This window comes from Micropterus salmoides, unplaced genomic scaffold, assembly GCF_014851395.1.
Source record: "Micropterus salmoides isolate LMB-PRFRI ecotype aquatic unplaced genomic scaffold, ASM1485139v1 Ms_hic_scaffold_23, whole genome shotgun sequence".
Taxonomy (NCBI): Eukaryota; Metazoa; Chordata; class Actinopteri; order Centrarchiformes; family Centrarchidae; genus Micropterus; species Micropterus salmoides.
Genome location: NW_024041484.1, coordinates 18,665,308 through 18,679,589, shown reverse-complemented (window position 1 = coordinate 18,679,589; position 14,282 = coordinate 18,665,308). Strand labels below are relative to the sequence as shown.

Here is a 14,282-nt window from a genome sequence, read left to right as displayed (position 1 = left end):
TAAAGCGTGCCATATGCAGCCAGTCTTGCCGTCTCAGTTTCAAAAAGCTTGTCATTCCCTCCGGATCCATCTCTCATACTTTCTGACATGTCAACGTGTCATCTTGGCTATCTGTTTAGTGTAGTGCCGTGAAGCGCCCTGGCTTATCTGACACATCAAGGCCGACACTCTGACTGACTGGTGTTGTCAAAACTGTCGGTGTCACCTCAAACACTTGAGAGCACATTTCCAAATATGTTTTTTGGAGGAAACTTATTCAAATTGGGTGTACTACATAATGTATTACCTAACAAAAGCAGATTAGCCAGTGCACTGGCAAATAGCATCATTTGAAAATAAACCTCTTTTTATAATAATAAGATACCTGACATGCTGTCATCCTTAAAACTCCACTTGAGAATCGCGCCATATTTATCTGTTTTTGACATTCTTCTATATGTTTTACTCTCCCTACACATGTCCTCGATACACACTAAGATCTAAGTGGCAAATAGAGGCTCAAATTGTTTTTTTAACTACTAACCTCACTAACTGTCTGGTTTACCGTCTTTCTAGCATGTTTTGATCGTTCGCTAAACCCCTTCATTGGAACGACAATTGACTGTAAGAAGGCACGGAAGGCCTATCAAGTTTTGGATTTCTCCACAAAAGGATTTACTTTCAACAGGAGTAACCAAGCATTATCTTCCAAGGCTTTAGCTAACTATATTATTGTACCATGTTACAGGTTAGGTTAGAAAAATATCTGGATATCTGCATTTGGAGTAACGTGAGCAGCTCTGTCTCGCTCTTTATTTGGTTTGAGGAAGTTTAAATTTGGGCAACTCCAGTCGAACCTGCATTAGATAGTATCCAGTTTGCTAAGCCCTTCATTACTCATCCTCAAATCCCTTTCTCTAGTAAAAGTGAAGCATATCGTACAAAAATGTATGTATAGATCTGCTATAATACATAGTACTTCCATATTCAGTGTATCCTCAACTGATATGGGTAGTGACCTTTTGCCTGGGAGCTTTAACCTTAATTATTTAGAAGTTTATAATATATATATATAGCCTGCGATGGACTGGTGACCTGTCCAGGGTGTACCCCGCCTTTCGCCCATTGTCAGCTCCCCCTCCTCCTGCCTACATCTATCTATTATTGAAGACCCGCTGCTTCAAAAGTTACTATACATTTCTAGTTGTAAATCTGCCGCCGGAAGGCTTGACAGGAGTAGTAACAGTAATTGCGTTGGGGATTAGCGAACGGTCAAAAGTCATTAAAGCAAACTCTGCTTCAGTTTCCAGTGCTGTTATCATAGTTACCAAGCTAAAATTGAGTGTCACGAGTGGGAAAAGGTGGAAGTGACATATTGACCACTCATGCCGCTGTGCTTTACAGGTGCTGGAGCAGTGGGACTCCCAGCAGGGCCAGGGCAGCCCTGCTCAGACCAGCTTGTCAGCCCCAGTTATCCCCCACAGTGCCCCCTTCCCAACCCACCATCTTCACAGGGCCTCAGTCCCAGACTCAGCCTCCGAGGCCTTGGCCCTGGCTAAACCAGACCCCTATGACCTTTATGAGAAGTCCAGGGCTATCTATGAGAGTAGGCGTAAGTACCAGAGCTGATACTGCAGGTGTAGCATTGTGACAAACACTCCTCTCGACATGGACTCCTCATTGGAAGGTGGAGTAGCGAAGACTCATCACTCTTTCTCTCACACACAAATTAAGTCACAGATTCATTGTTGTTGTTCACTTTTGCTGCTCCACAGAACACTTAAAAGGCTTGTTCAAATGAGCTGACTTTCAATCAAACTGAAAGATCTGTTGCTGAATTTTCAGCACAAATACCTCCAGCTTTACATAATCATCAGACGATTTGCAGATATATTTCCGTATTTGTATTTGCTGTTACTAATTCCTCATATTATCTTATTTGATCTCTGCTCGTTAAATGCTCACACAAGCCAACACACACACACACACACACACCAAAACCTGCTATCAGCTCAGTCTGTTTAATGATTGGAAGGATCTTCACATCCAAACACTGACGTTCTGCCCGCTCACGTCATAAATGGAGATGTACTCGTCAATAAACACTCCACACAGAAGCTGATCTTTTTGGGACATAATGCTTTGGTGCCAGCAATATTATTATTATATTATGGGTGTTTGTGTATGCAGGGCTGTAGCGCGGATGAGGAATAATACTAAGACTATGACTCGCCACAACGCACCCCCCCTTAGAACATTTAAAAATTACGTGTTTTATATTTTTTACTTATTTGAACTTTTTATTGTTTACTTAGTTTATTCAATTTAGTTAACTGTCATTTTATGTTTTCTCATGAAGGTCTGAATGCCAAAATGCCATTTCAAAGCCTGTAGGTAACTCTGGTGAATCTTGGCCTAAAAGTAGTCAAAATTAAATATACTGAGTCTACTTATATTTTCATCAAAATAACCATCCATGTGTATGTTTTTAATTGTGTAATATAACCTCCACCCAAAGATCCACAAAAATACTGAGGCTATAACCTCAACGCTGTCAATGGTAGTTTAGGTCCTGCCTAAAAGTTGTCAAATTTAAACATACAGAGTAAAAAGCATTTTACGAAATACCCATCATAAGTAAGCTTTCAAAAGCTTTTAATAGTAGAAATTCCCCATTTATATAAAACCTCTTAATTCACACAGTGAAAAAATACTGAGGACATAACCTCAGTGGGGCGGTGCAGTGGTTAGCACTGTCACCTCACAGCAAGAAGGTTGTGTGTTCAAACCCTGGTTGCCCCGGCCTTTCTGTGTGGAGTTTGCATGCTGTCTGCGTGGTGGCTCCAGCTTCCTCCTACCATCCAAAGACATGCAGGCCAGGTTAATTGGTGTCTCCGAAATTGTCCTTAGGTGTGGATGTGGTTGTGTGTCTATGTGTGACCCTGCGATGGACAGGGTGTACCCCGCCTTTTGCCCAAGTCAGCTGGGATTGGACCCCCCTCCCTGTATGCAGGATAAGCGGTTGATGTGTCCTTAATAGTAGAATGTAGTCTTGTTTTGCGTGTATGGTGTGTCAGCATGAGTGGCCTTTTCTTGGAGGTTTCTTTTAGTTTCTCTGAGGTGGCCATGGCTGACAGATAGTAAAAATTTTCACAGACAGGACTGGTGTTCATTCTTTTGTGAGGCACCTGTTATTCAAGAGGACGTGGCTGTCACAGAGTCTCCTTGTCAAACCTCTTTGTCTTTCTGTATCTTTCATCTTCTCTCCCTCCTCTTCAGCCTTGAATACTTTCAGTAAGGGTCCGTTGGTTGGGTCTGGTGAGACAATCCATGGAAAAGGCACCGACAGATTTTAGGAATGCTCCACTTTCCCCTCTCGTCGAGTGTAATATTTTCTGGCAGCATCACAATCTCAGGCTACTGGTGGAGCCCTGTGAGCTGGTTAATGCTGGTTCATTTAAATTTTTGATGAATTACTAATACTGTAGATTGTTGTCAGCATAAATGTAAACAGGTTGAGTTAAAGGGTTGTGTCACCCAAATTTCAAACAAAAAAACACATTTTGTCATGGCCCCAGGTGGTTAGAGGCAGATCGGTTGTTTGTTTTCTTTTCAGTGAAACTACTTTCTACTGAAGGACTAGTCTCTATCAAAACACAGTGTGTTTTGTGGATTATCTACAGTAACAGTACACTGATTCTGGAAAGAGATGTGGCTTTTGTGGGTGGCAGATTTTTCAGATACCGGAGCAAATAAAACCCAAACTATCTGCATGGCTTGACGCCATTAGAGGTTAGTGAAAATAAATGTTTTGGAGGTTTATGGGGTGAACCAACCATTTAAATGTTCCCTCATGATGCAGAGAAAGGCACGCGAGAGAGCTGGCAACCGTATCAAGTCAGTCTGTTCAAATACTGTCAACCCTGATTAATGAAGCTGTTTAAAAAGCACTTTGTTATTGTTTCCATAGATTTCTGCATGCATGTTTTTTCCTTTTAGTTTTCTTTGCCCTTAGTGATTTTAAAAAATATATTTCAAAAACATTTTTATTTTGCTGAGGTTAAAAAGCTAATAGCTTTTGACCGTGGAAACAGTAGGTTATAAACAGTCTCATCTTAAGGGCCAGTGACGAGCTTTACGTCATGTGACATGATCAGCAGATGAAGTTGTCAGCATGGGAAAAAAAATGCTGCACACTGTCTGACTTCTACACAACCTTCATCAGGTACACTATGGGCAAGCACCACAGCTGTTCAATACAGTATATATACAGACTATAGATGCTGGGTAAATTATCACATCAGAGGACCACACTCAATTAATGAAAAAAACACCTTGAGAAAACGCACACATCTCACAACTTTTTATAAAAAATAAAAGGATTTATAATGGTGGAAGTTTTGCCCTCCTTTACCTTTACAATTTTCTTTTGATAGTGTGCCTTTTTTACCTAATTACCTGGATGGCAATGTGTGTGTTTTCTTAAGGTGTGTGATTCAGTGGACCTCATTTGTGTGATCACCTGATTGAGTAATTTAACTAATAACTATGTGTGTTTATGGAACGGCTGTGATTTTATTTTATACCTTAGCATATTTTAATATACACTTAATTATATGTTAAGTTCTGTGTGTGTAGCATGAAGGGACTACAAACTTTGTTTCGTTTTACAACCTTGTGCTGCACCATCACCAAAAATCGTAAATAAATACACAAATACACAAGCAGTAACTAAGACATTATATTTTTGTATTTGACATTATTGATGTTTGAACATCTACAAATCTTGACAATCGAGACAGCTGCATCTGGTGATCAAGATCATGTGAAGTGATCAATAGCTCAGAACTGCTCTGAAATTGCCCCTTTAGGTGTGATTATTTTGTCAATGTTAATTTGTCTGAAAATCACTTTATTTTGTTTACATGGTTAGTCTTCAGAACTCCCCAGCAAAACCACCTAAATCTCTATAAGAAGCACTGTATGTGGTTTCTGTGGTAACAGTTGCATTTATCTTCCTTTCTGTAGTCATGAGTTTCCTTCTCCCATCATTCCTGCTGAGTCCCGGCAGAGCGCTCAGTGTGATTAAAACAGTTACAATTGGAATCAATTTTTCATTCGCAGCCACTTGTCTGCGGTTGAGTTCATTTCGCTACTTTGCAGATCATGGCGTTGTGTGAAGCCCCTGATTGCAGATCAGTGCTTGCATCCCACCTCACACTGTAAATAAGGGATGGGTATATTACACGCTGTAAGCACTTCCTGACTTTTATGGATGATGCTGAAATTCTGCAGTGACATTAATGCTGAGGCTGAGCCTTTCTGCCTTGTTGTAGCCTTTATTGGAGAGTGTGTGTTTTCTGGTGTGCTGTCTGTCGATGTGTGCATTTGTGGGTGTCTGTGTATGTACAATATTTGTGCATTTGTTTTTGTTCATGGGTGCATTTTTTTCTAGAACCTGGCCAACCAAGGGCTGTTTTTCCTGTGGACTCCTCAGGTAAAAACCACATCTCTGCAGTCACACTGTTAAAAAACAAACTGTTCATAACCTGAAAACCTTAAGGTAACGGGATTTTAATGTCGTCTGTGGTCATGTTGCTTCAGGAGCCGAGTACCAAGACATCGAGGTGCACCTGCGCAGACAGAAGTCTGGCTTTGGTTTCCGGGTGCTGGGCGGGGATGAGGCAGGGCAGCCTGTGAGTCCGGAGACGCGTGAGAAGGCTCGTATGGCAATGGGCGTGGAACCCTGTCATTTTCTCCTCTCTAACCTACTACACACCCACTGTGTACACCTAACACCATGACCTTTGACCCTTGAGAGAGTGCTGGCTCCTGCTGCTTTGGTGTCTTTTGCTGTCTCTTAAAGTAACAAAACAATATTTCAATCATCTTATTGAGCAATTTATGTGTCAGCATAACAACCACCTTAACACCCACTGCATGTGACACTCACAGACTCTAGTCCAGCATCCAAAGCCATTTCTTTTGACCTGTACTGTACTTCCTGTATCTAACAGTCTAACATGTAATAACAGATCTTGATTGGTGCGATCATCGAGAAGAGTCCAGCAGACCTAGACGGACGCTTGCGGCCCGGTGATGAGCTGCTGTTTGTAGATGGAATCCCAGTGATGGGGAAGCCACACAGATACGTCATTGACTTGATGCACGGGGCGGCGCGAAACGGACAAGTGAATCTGGTCATCAGGAGGAGGGTACAGGCAGCAGGTGAGGAAACATGAATGGGGCTGACTTTTGAAAGTGTGTAATCTGCGCAGCGTGACCTTTTTTTGGTCATTTGTTTGCCTTTATTGATGTTGATGATGATGGCATATAGTATAGATGGAAAGGAAACATGAGGCAGATGAGTTCCCAGATCGACTGGTTGCATCTCAACCGCTAGGCCACTGTACCACAGAGCTCCATTGTTGTTCAAAAACTCCCGAAAACACATCAGTGAGTCACACTGGATGACATGTTCCTTCATTACCATGAACACACACACTGTAGTTTATTTTGAGTGGATCTCACATCTTGCTGCTGTAGAGTGCAGTAGAGCACTAAATGTGTATTACTCCGCAGCTGAAAATAGTACCCAATAAATGAACATTTACTACCATTTCATTATATTTGCTCTTGCCTAATAAATGTAAATAACTACAGTCAATCAAATTAATCAATCAAAATTTATTTATAGAGCACTTTAACAGCAATCACGAAGTTGCACAAAGTGCTGTACAGAGATAAAAAAAACAAACAAACATCAGTTTACAGGTTATCACATACATATAATGTATACCGTTAAAACACTAACAAATGAGTTCCACCAAGTGTGATCCTCAAAGGTCAAAAGCCAAATGGAAGAGATTGGTTTTAATACAAGTTTTAAAATCAGACAGTGAGGAAGCCTGTCTAATGGTAAGAGGAAGGGCATTCCACAATTTCGGAGCTGCCACCGCAAAAGCATGGTCCATTTTGAGTTTGTGACGGGTTTTAGGCACTCTCAGGAGAAGTTTGTCAACTGACCTGAGCGAACGGGTGGGTGTATAAGGATGAAGCAGCTCAGATAAATAAGGGGGGGGCAAGGCCATTCAAGGATTTAAAAGTCAGTAAAAGAAGTTTAAAATTGATCCTAAATTGAATGGGTAGCCAATGGAGTGAGCGTAGAACTGGGGAGATGTGTTCATATTTACATGTTAGAAGACGAGCTGCAGCATTTTGCACCATCTGGAGACGGGCGAGAGACGATCCATTCATCCCAACGAAAAGTGCATTGCAGTAATCTAGTCTAGTAGTTACAAAGGCTCAAAATTATGCTTAGAAAGAATCGGTTTCAGCTTAGCCAGCTGTCTTAATTGAAATAAACTAGATTTAACCACTAGTCATCAATTTTGACTCCTAGGTCAGTGACGGTTGGCGTGACTTACTGAACTAGGGGGCCTAGATCGAGGTGAGGGGGGGGAGTGAGTCCCAGGGGTCACCTCTGTTTTGTTTTCATTAAAACTTGAGAGGTTGAGAGCCATCCAAGCCTTTATGTCCTCTGGACATGCAAACAATGGTCTGAGAGTGTCATCCTTACTCAAAGGTACATAGATCTGGCTGTCATCTGCATAACAATGGAAAGAGATGCCATGTTTTCAAAGTACTGAGCCAAGTGGGAGGAGATAAAGGGAAAACAGAAGAGGGCCTAGAATTGAGCCTTGCGGGATGCCACAGGAGAGGTGCGCCGTGGTAGACACAGAGTCACCACAGTTGACACTGAATGTCCTTTCTTTCAAGTAGGATTGAAACCATTTTAGGGCTATGCCTGTAATGCCCACCCATTGCTCTAAACGAGAGACCAGAATTTCATGGTCCACGGTGTCAAAGGTAGCTGTTAAATCCAGAAGCACAAGGACCACACAGTCACCAGCATCTGTTACTAAAAATATCGTTAAAAACTTTTACGAGAGCAGTTTCGGTGCTGTGCATAGTTTTAAAACCAGTTTGGAAGGTTTCAAGAATGTTGTGCTCATCCAGCACAGCTGTTAACTGGTTGTAAACTACCCTTTCAAGGAGTTTCGATAAAAAAGGTAGCTTGGAAATAGGTCTAAAATGTGCTGGATGTGCATGATCCAGTGCCCAGCTTTTTGCCATTTAACCTTTTTGGTAGGAACCAATGGGCTGAGTGACAGACAACAGACAGGGTAGGGAAGTCAGAAAGTACTGAGAGACGGACTAAAATTTTGTTGGTTTTGGGTTTTTCACATGAGATTTGTTGACAATTAGAAAACAATTCGCCAGCCTTATCATTTAAATAGTTGAAGCAGGTTATAAGTTGGATGAAATGACTGCTTGCGACACTGAAAAAAATAAATTTTTGTTGGACTTTTAAAGGTTATTTCTGGTTTATAAAGTGAATTGATCTCATAATCTACTCAAATCTCTGTCCTGTATATCATTGAATTCCTCATTATTCTTCTTTTGTCTCTCTTCTTTTTCTGTTCACCGCTACTGTTCTTGTCCTGTGATGATTCAAGGAACTAGCCTTTAATCCATCAAAAACTGAAGCACTTATCTCTCTGAGTAATTACACTGAAGCCTCTCCAAAAAACACATTAACACACTCGTGATCTTACACCATTGCTCTCCGGCCCTTTTTCAGGTGTCTTCGCCTTTGAGCCTGGAGACAGGGGTAGCACTTCCTCCTGTGAACTTTGGCCTCCCCTGTTCTCATTATTGCTGCTTCCCCACACACATGATCGCACACACACTCCTCTCACCAATCTATTTCTTCCCACTCTATTCCACCCTTTCTGTCAATTTCTTCTCACCAAAGGCTACAGTCTGACTCATACCTGGCCTCCTCTGTGGCCCTTACTTCCATCCTAATTGTCTGACTCCCACTGGCACTTTGCGAGGTGTCAGACTGAGGCTCTTTGCTCTGAGCTCATACTTCTGCCTACACCCAATTCCCCACATTTACACAACTGTTTTTTCTCCTCTTAAAATAACTATTTGTGCACCTGTAGGTGTAAGGAAATACAACATGTACCTTTTTAGAACGACAAATAACTTCAAATCAGTAAGCTGACACACAGTTTAAAAACTGTTCAAATTGTTTAACTACTGAAAACCACAGCATTGCTTCTCTGTGAGCTATCTAAACACACACAGTGTTTGATCGCTCCGCATGCCAGAATGCACACACACAAAAAAGCTAGAGGTGCAGGAAGCTGCTTTCGCTCTGGCTGGATTGACACGATTTTAATTATGCGTTTTACGACTTTGTGACAGCTTTTCTGTTTTGTATTGCTGTCGTGTTTGCTTCTTGATCCTTCACAAGGATGAGATTTAGCTCTGGCTTGCCCAGTTTTAGGGAGGAGAAGAAAAAAGTACTTTTTCCTGTAAAATTATTGTTTTTAATATTATCATTAGATTAGTCCGAAGCAATGATGGATCACATTAGTAAGCGGAGAGAGTGTCAGAATTCTTAAATTGCCTTTATTTATAAATGATAAGATCAAGTGATTTGCAGGCTGCAATCGACCTCCTACAAAAGCTGCTTGCGTTTGTCCATTGATTAGATCTTTCCAGTGGTGGAAAGTTCATTTACTCAAGTATCGTGCTACAAGTACAAATCTGAGGTATTTGAGTATTTCTATTTTCTGTTAATTTATACTTACACTTGTACTTCACTACATTTCACAGTAAAGTGTACTTTTTACTCCACTACATTAATTTGGCAGATATAGTGACTAGTTACTTTGCAAATTGAGATTTTACATTAAAAACACAGTACCGTTAAACTATTAGCCTGGGCTTTTACTTGCAAAAATCACTGAATTGACCCTGGTTATATTTGGGACAGGCGTCCATATGGCACAAAACTGAAATAGGCTACTATGAAACAGTTTATCTATTTCAAACAGTATGAATAAACTCGAAGATTTCAGACCTCCAACTAAAAAAGTTTGATGGAACGCCACCTGAAGTCGGATTTCCTACTTGTGAACTCTGAGAAAAAATATGTACCCCGACTTCACGAGTAGCAGCTGAATGACAAACCTATGGCAGCTCCCATAGAAGCACACATTGTAAGTGGTAAACAATAACTTAAAAGGCTACATAAAGCATATTTGCATGTGTTTAAATTAAAACAATACCTACATACGATCATATAGTAAAACCTGTTCTGCATGTAAAATGATGTAGAAATATGTTATTAGGTAGCTGGTTACAATAAAGAATCTCATAAAGTCATCTTCTCTGCACAGAAGTTATTGTTAAAAATGCCATAACAACATTAAACAGCATAAGTTATTCGTTGACTTTCAGCATAAGGCACCACCATGCACCTGGAACACTTTGAGGTTGAAAGTCGGATATTTCAGCGTGGAAATTTCCCAGTTCCGAGCAGTCTGGAATGCAGCATTTCTCCCAACTTTCGAAGTCGGAAATCCGACTTAAGGGGGCCTTCCCTTTGAAATTTCCGACTTTAAACTCGGAAATTCCGACTTCCCATGTTAAATGGAACACAAAAAAAGTGTGGCGGAAGTTAGCAGACAGAGAGCAGTGGACTTCATATGACAGGATTCAGGAATATTAATTTTTCTGAAAAGCTGTATTGATACTTTTGATCGGTGGACGCTTACAGACTGAAGGAATATAAATAATGAAGGAACGGACGCGTTTAGACTTAATGAGCGCTTCAAAGGTAATTGAAGTTTTAGGGTATGTTATTCTTATAAAATACAATACATTGTTAAAGATTAAAGCTGGGGTTTACCAAAGAGGTAAAATCTAAAAACTGAACAAAGATTTGAGAAAAATCCAAAATTTGAATCCAGATTTGTGTAGCAGAACTTTTTTTCTACCCCATAAATCGTCTCACAACCGCTCAGATTTATCTTGTGACACCCCCTACAGGTGAGTCCTGTCCAGAGAATGGCCGTAGCCCTGGCTCTGTCTCCACGCAGCACAGCTCCCCCCGCAGTGACTTCACATATGGGAACAGCACCATCACTAACCAGGCACCCAACACTAGCATGGGCAATACCACCGCCCCTTCAGACAGGATGTCGACCCCCAACACACAACCCAGTGACGTCATCATCAATCGAAAGGAGAGCGAAGGCTTTGGCTTTGTCATCATTAGCTCGCTGAACCGGCCTGAGGCGGCCACCACCAACAGTGAGTCCAGCAATTGTTTTACTGTGTTTCATGGGGTCAAGTAGATGCTTGTGCATCATCACTCATCCTCCTCTCTGCATAACAAGGGATAAACCTCTTGTGAAGATGCATATAAACTAAACTTCATCTATTGTCAAGATCAGTACCAAACTTAAGTATAAGACAAGGTCATGACTTAATAAAAAGTGAAGCACCACTCATTTTATCTCGTCGATTATACATGCCCTCCCCTGGTACGTCAGACACACACAACGTTGGTATGCCGCTGTAAGCATCAGTGCATCGCCCACACACATGAAAAAAAAACTGGATGCCTTACGTAAGCCTGGGGTGAATAGCAAAATGAGAGAGACAGAGACATATTCAGTCAGTCAGTGAGTGGTGTGTGTGAGCACAGACAGGCGTAATCCTCCAATCTGCTGCTAAGCACGTCTTTACCTGCAGCGTGTTGTGTTTGAATCCTCCGACAGCTGTGCCCCATAAAATTGGCCGCATCATCGAGAGCAGCCCAGCCGACCGCTGTGGGAAGCTGAAGGTGGGAGACAGGATACTGGCAGTGAATAGCCAGTCTATCGTCAACATGCCACACGCCGACATCGTTAAGCTGATCAAGGATGCGGGCCTCAGCGTCACCCTGAGGATCATACCGCAGGAAGGTGAGTGAACACGTGGACACACACAAGCAACACGTGGACATGATAGACGAGGGCTCGAAACTGTAATACTTTGGGAGGACAATGATTTATGACAGGAATTGATTTGGCTCCATTAAATGAAAGTTGTAATATGAGTTTTGCTAAATGTGATTCTTTTTAGATTAACTGTCACTTGTCATATTCATGAGTTGTGTTTCTCTGCTCTGCAGATTCTCTTCACTGAATCAACCCTGTCTCCGTAACACTTTTAAATGCTTGAACAGCGCTGCTATCTTTCAAATACACAATGACTATATTACTAAAAAAATGTCAGTTTCCTAGTCCTAGTGATTGTTCTTGTATTCTGCAATCATTACCACATCGCTTTGAAAAATCCCCGAGAGAAAACTGATCACCCAGAACAGATAACTAAAAAACATTTCTGAAGCAAGCAAGACTGAGTTTATTACTGAGACTGAGGAATTATTTTCAGCATGCATTAAAAGATGGACAAAATGCACACCATATGTGTTTAATGAAATGATCATGTTGGTTGGTTTACCTTTATACTTTTAACTACCTTTTTCTGTTTTATGCGTTGCTGTTCATTGGCATTTATAACCCTGTTATTTAGAGCTACCTTACAAGAAACCCCACAGCGTTTCCTCTAAGATTTAGCTAGGTTTTGTCCTTGCTTTTAATGATTGTGATTTCAATGTGATAATGCCTGGCAATTGTGTTGTTCTTTAAAAAAAATAATTAAAGCTGCACTAATCAGTATTTTTATATTAACAACTGATCAACTTACTACATGTAATGTGAAAAGGGTCGCTCGTAGTGACTAACCCCTCAGATCTACTGAGCATTTTAATGTCATTCAGCTTTACTTTTCTCTTAAGCTCTTATAAACCCACTAACCCGAACCAAACAGCTGAACGACAAAGTAAGCGACAAGCTAGAGAACATGTTGGAGCATTTAGCACTTAAAGAGACAGATATTTGTCCCAGGAATTGGTGGAGACCAAAGCAGAACTAAAAGGAGAGTAAATATTGGGCATTTACCAGGCGGACAGAAACATTACTCCAAATAAATGTTGCTTCATATCCTCTGGGTGTGTAAATAAATAGGAAACACTTTGCTGACATGTTTGCCATATCAACATCATGATATGTCGTGTTTGCAAGGTACGTTTATTTTGTCATTCTACAACACAGGGCTGCACAATGAAATTAGGTACAGTATAGGTGTAAAAAAAGGTATAGCTCACTATACATACAAAATATATATACACATATTTATAATTAGAATAGAATTTAAAAAAACATATACAGTTACTTATATATACATATATATTATACAAGGTAGTGGTATGGTAATGTGCAAACCCTGTGTAGCAGTGCTGCCCCTAAGTGGCCATAAAAATCAATTCATGCTGTTTTAAGCATCAAAAAAGACTTTTACGTGGTTAAATAAAGCTTAAAAGTGCATGTTGTGATAAGATTTGTTCCACGCTCTGTCCTCCCTCTTTGAATCCCAGAGATCAGCAATCCCCCATCAGCCCCCAGCTCAGAGAAGCAAAGCCCCATGGCCCAGCAGCACAGCCCGAAGATCCAGCCGAGCACCACTGCCTCACATCCCAACCCAGCAATGGCAGAACCCAACCCTTCTGTAAGCCAGCCCAACCCCGCGCCACACCAGAGCCCTGTGACCCAGCTGCCCGCCCCTCCACCTCCGACCTACACCCACGAGAGCAGGTAAGACACTCTTTATAAGGATACCAGGTTTACAGACCATGACAAGTTCTTCTCAAAGTGGCGACAAACAGTTATGATGAAACCCGTTTCATCCTCATGCTGTGTTACAGTGTCAAATTTGCAGCTGTCTTGATTTTCTGATGCACTGAAGCATTTTTATAGACTATAGCCCTGTATCTGTCTCTGGGGGGAAAAGCTGTTCCTCTGAGAATACAGGTACGAGTAAGTCAGATACTTTCATCCTTTTGTCCCCATTACCTCCATCTTTCTTTCACTTTTTTATTCTCGTCACGTCTTGTTATAGTTTATTTCTCTTTCTTACACCTTTTCCTCTCTATCTCTCTCCTTTTCTATATCTCATCTCTGTTCTTTATTCATCTCTCACCCTGTCTCTCTCTCTCTGTTTCTCTTTCCCCAGTTTGTTGTATAACATCACTTAACTCTTATGGATTGTTAAATTATTTACATAAATTGCTTCTTTATAGAGATCTGTTGAATATTTTACTAAGAACTACAGGGGTCCAAAATCTACAATGTCACTGCCTCTTCCCTCTGCTTTACACAGAATCCAAATCTGCTTGTACATGGCGTCACCAGCCTCTGAGAGAACTTGTTTTTATTATAAACATTTTATGTGATGTGTGAGGAAAAGCAGTTTAATTTCCTCACTTAAGTCTTGTTGAGTGGTTGTCAGTGTGAACCAAAACAAGCCATCTCTGTCAGCACTAGTTGACCTAGCAC

The 14,282-nt window shown here is 41.1% G+C and overlaps 1 protein-coding gene across 6 annotated transcripts in view; it reads left to right on the top strand.

Annotated features, from left to right (window-relative positions):
* The window catches only part of magi2a (membrane associated guanylate kinase, WW and PDZ domain containing 2a), a 238,547-nt gene that overhangs the window by 209,671 nt on the left and 14,594 nt on the right, over positions 1-14,282 (top strand). For 4 of the 6 annotated variants that reach the window (XM_038738434.1, XM_038738433.1, XM_038738437.1 and 1 more), the window contains exons 12-18: positions 1,384-1,591; positions 5,435-5,476; positions 5,584-5,699; positions 6,015-6,207; positions 10,888-11,151; positions 11,622-11,807; positions 13,325-13,541. In XM_038738434.1, the coding sequence (XP_038594362.1) occupies positions 1,384-1,591; positions 5,435-5,476; positions 5,584-5,699; positions 6,015-6,207; positions 10,888-11,151; positions 11,622-11,807; positions 13,325-13,541 (1,226 nt within the window). The remainder of the gene's footprint in view (positions 1-1,383; positions 1,592-5,434; positions 5,477-5,583; positions 5,700-6,014; positions 6,208-10,887; positions 11,152-11,621; positions 11,808-13,324; positions 13,542-14,282) is intronic. The other 2 variants (XM_038738435.1, XM_038738436.1) reach the window with 2 other exon arrangements.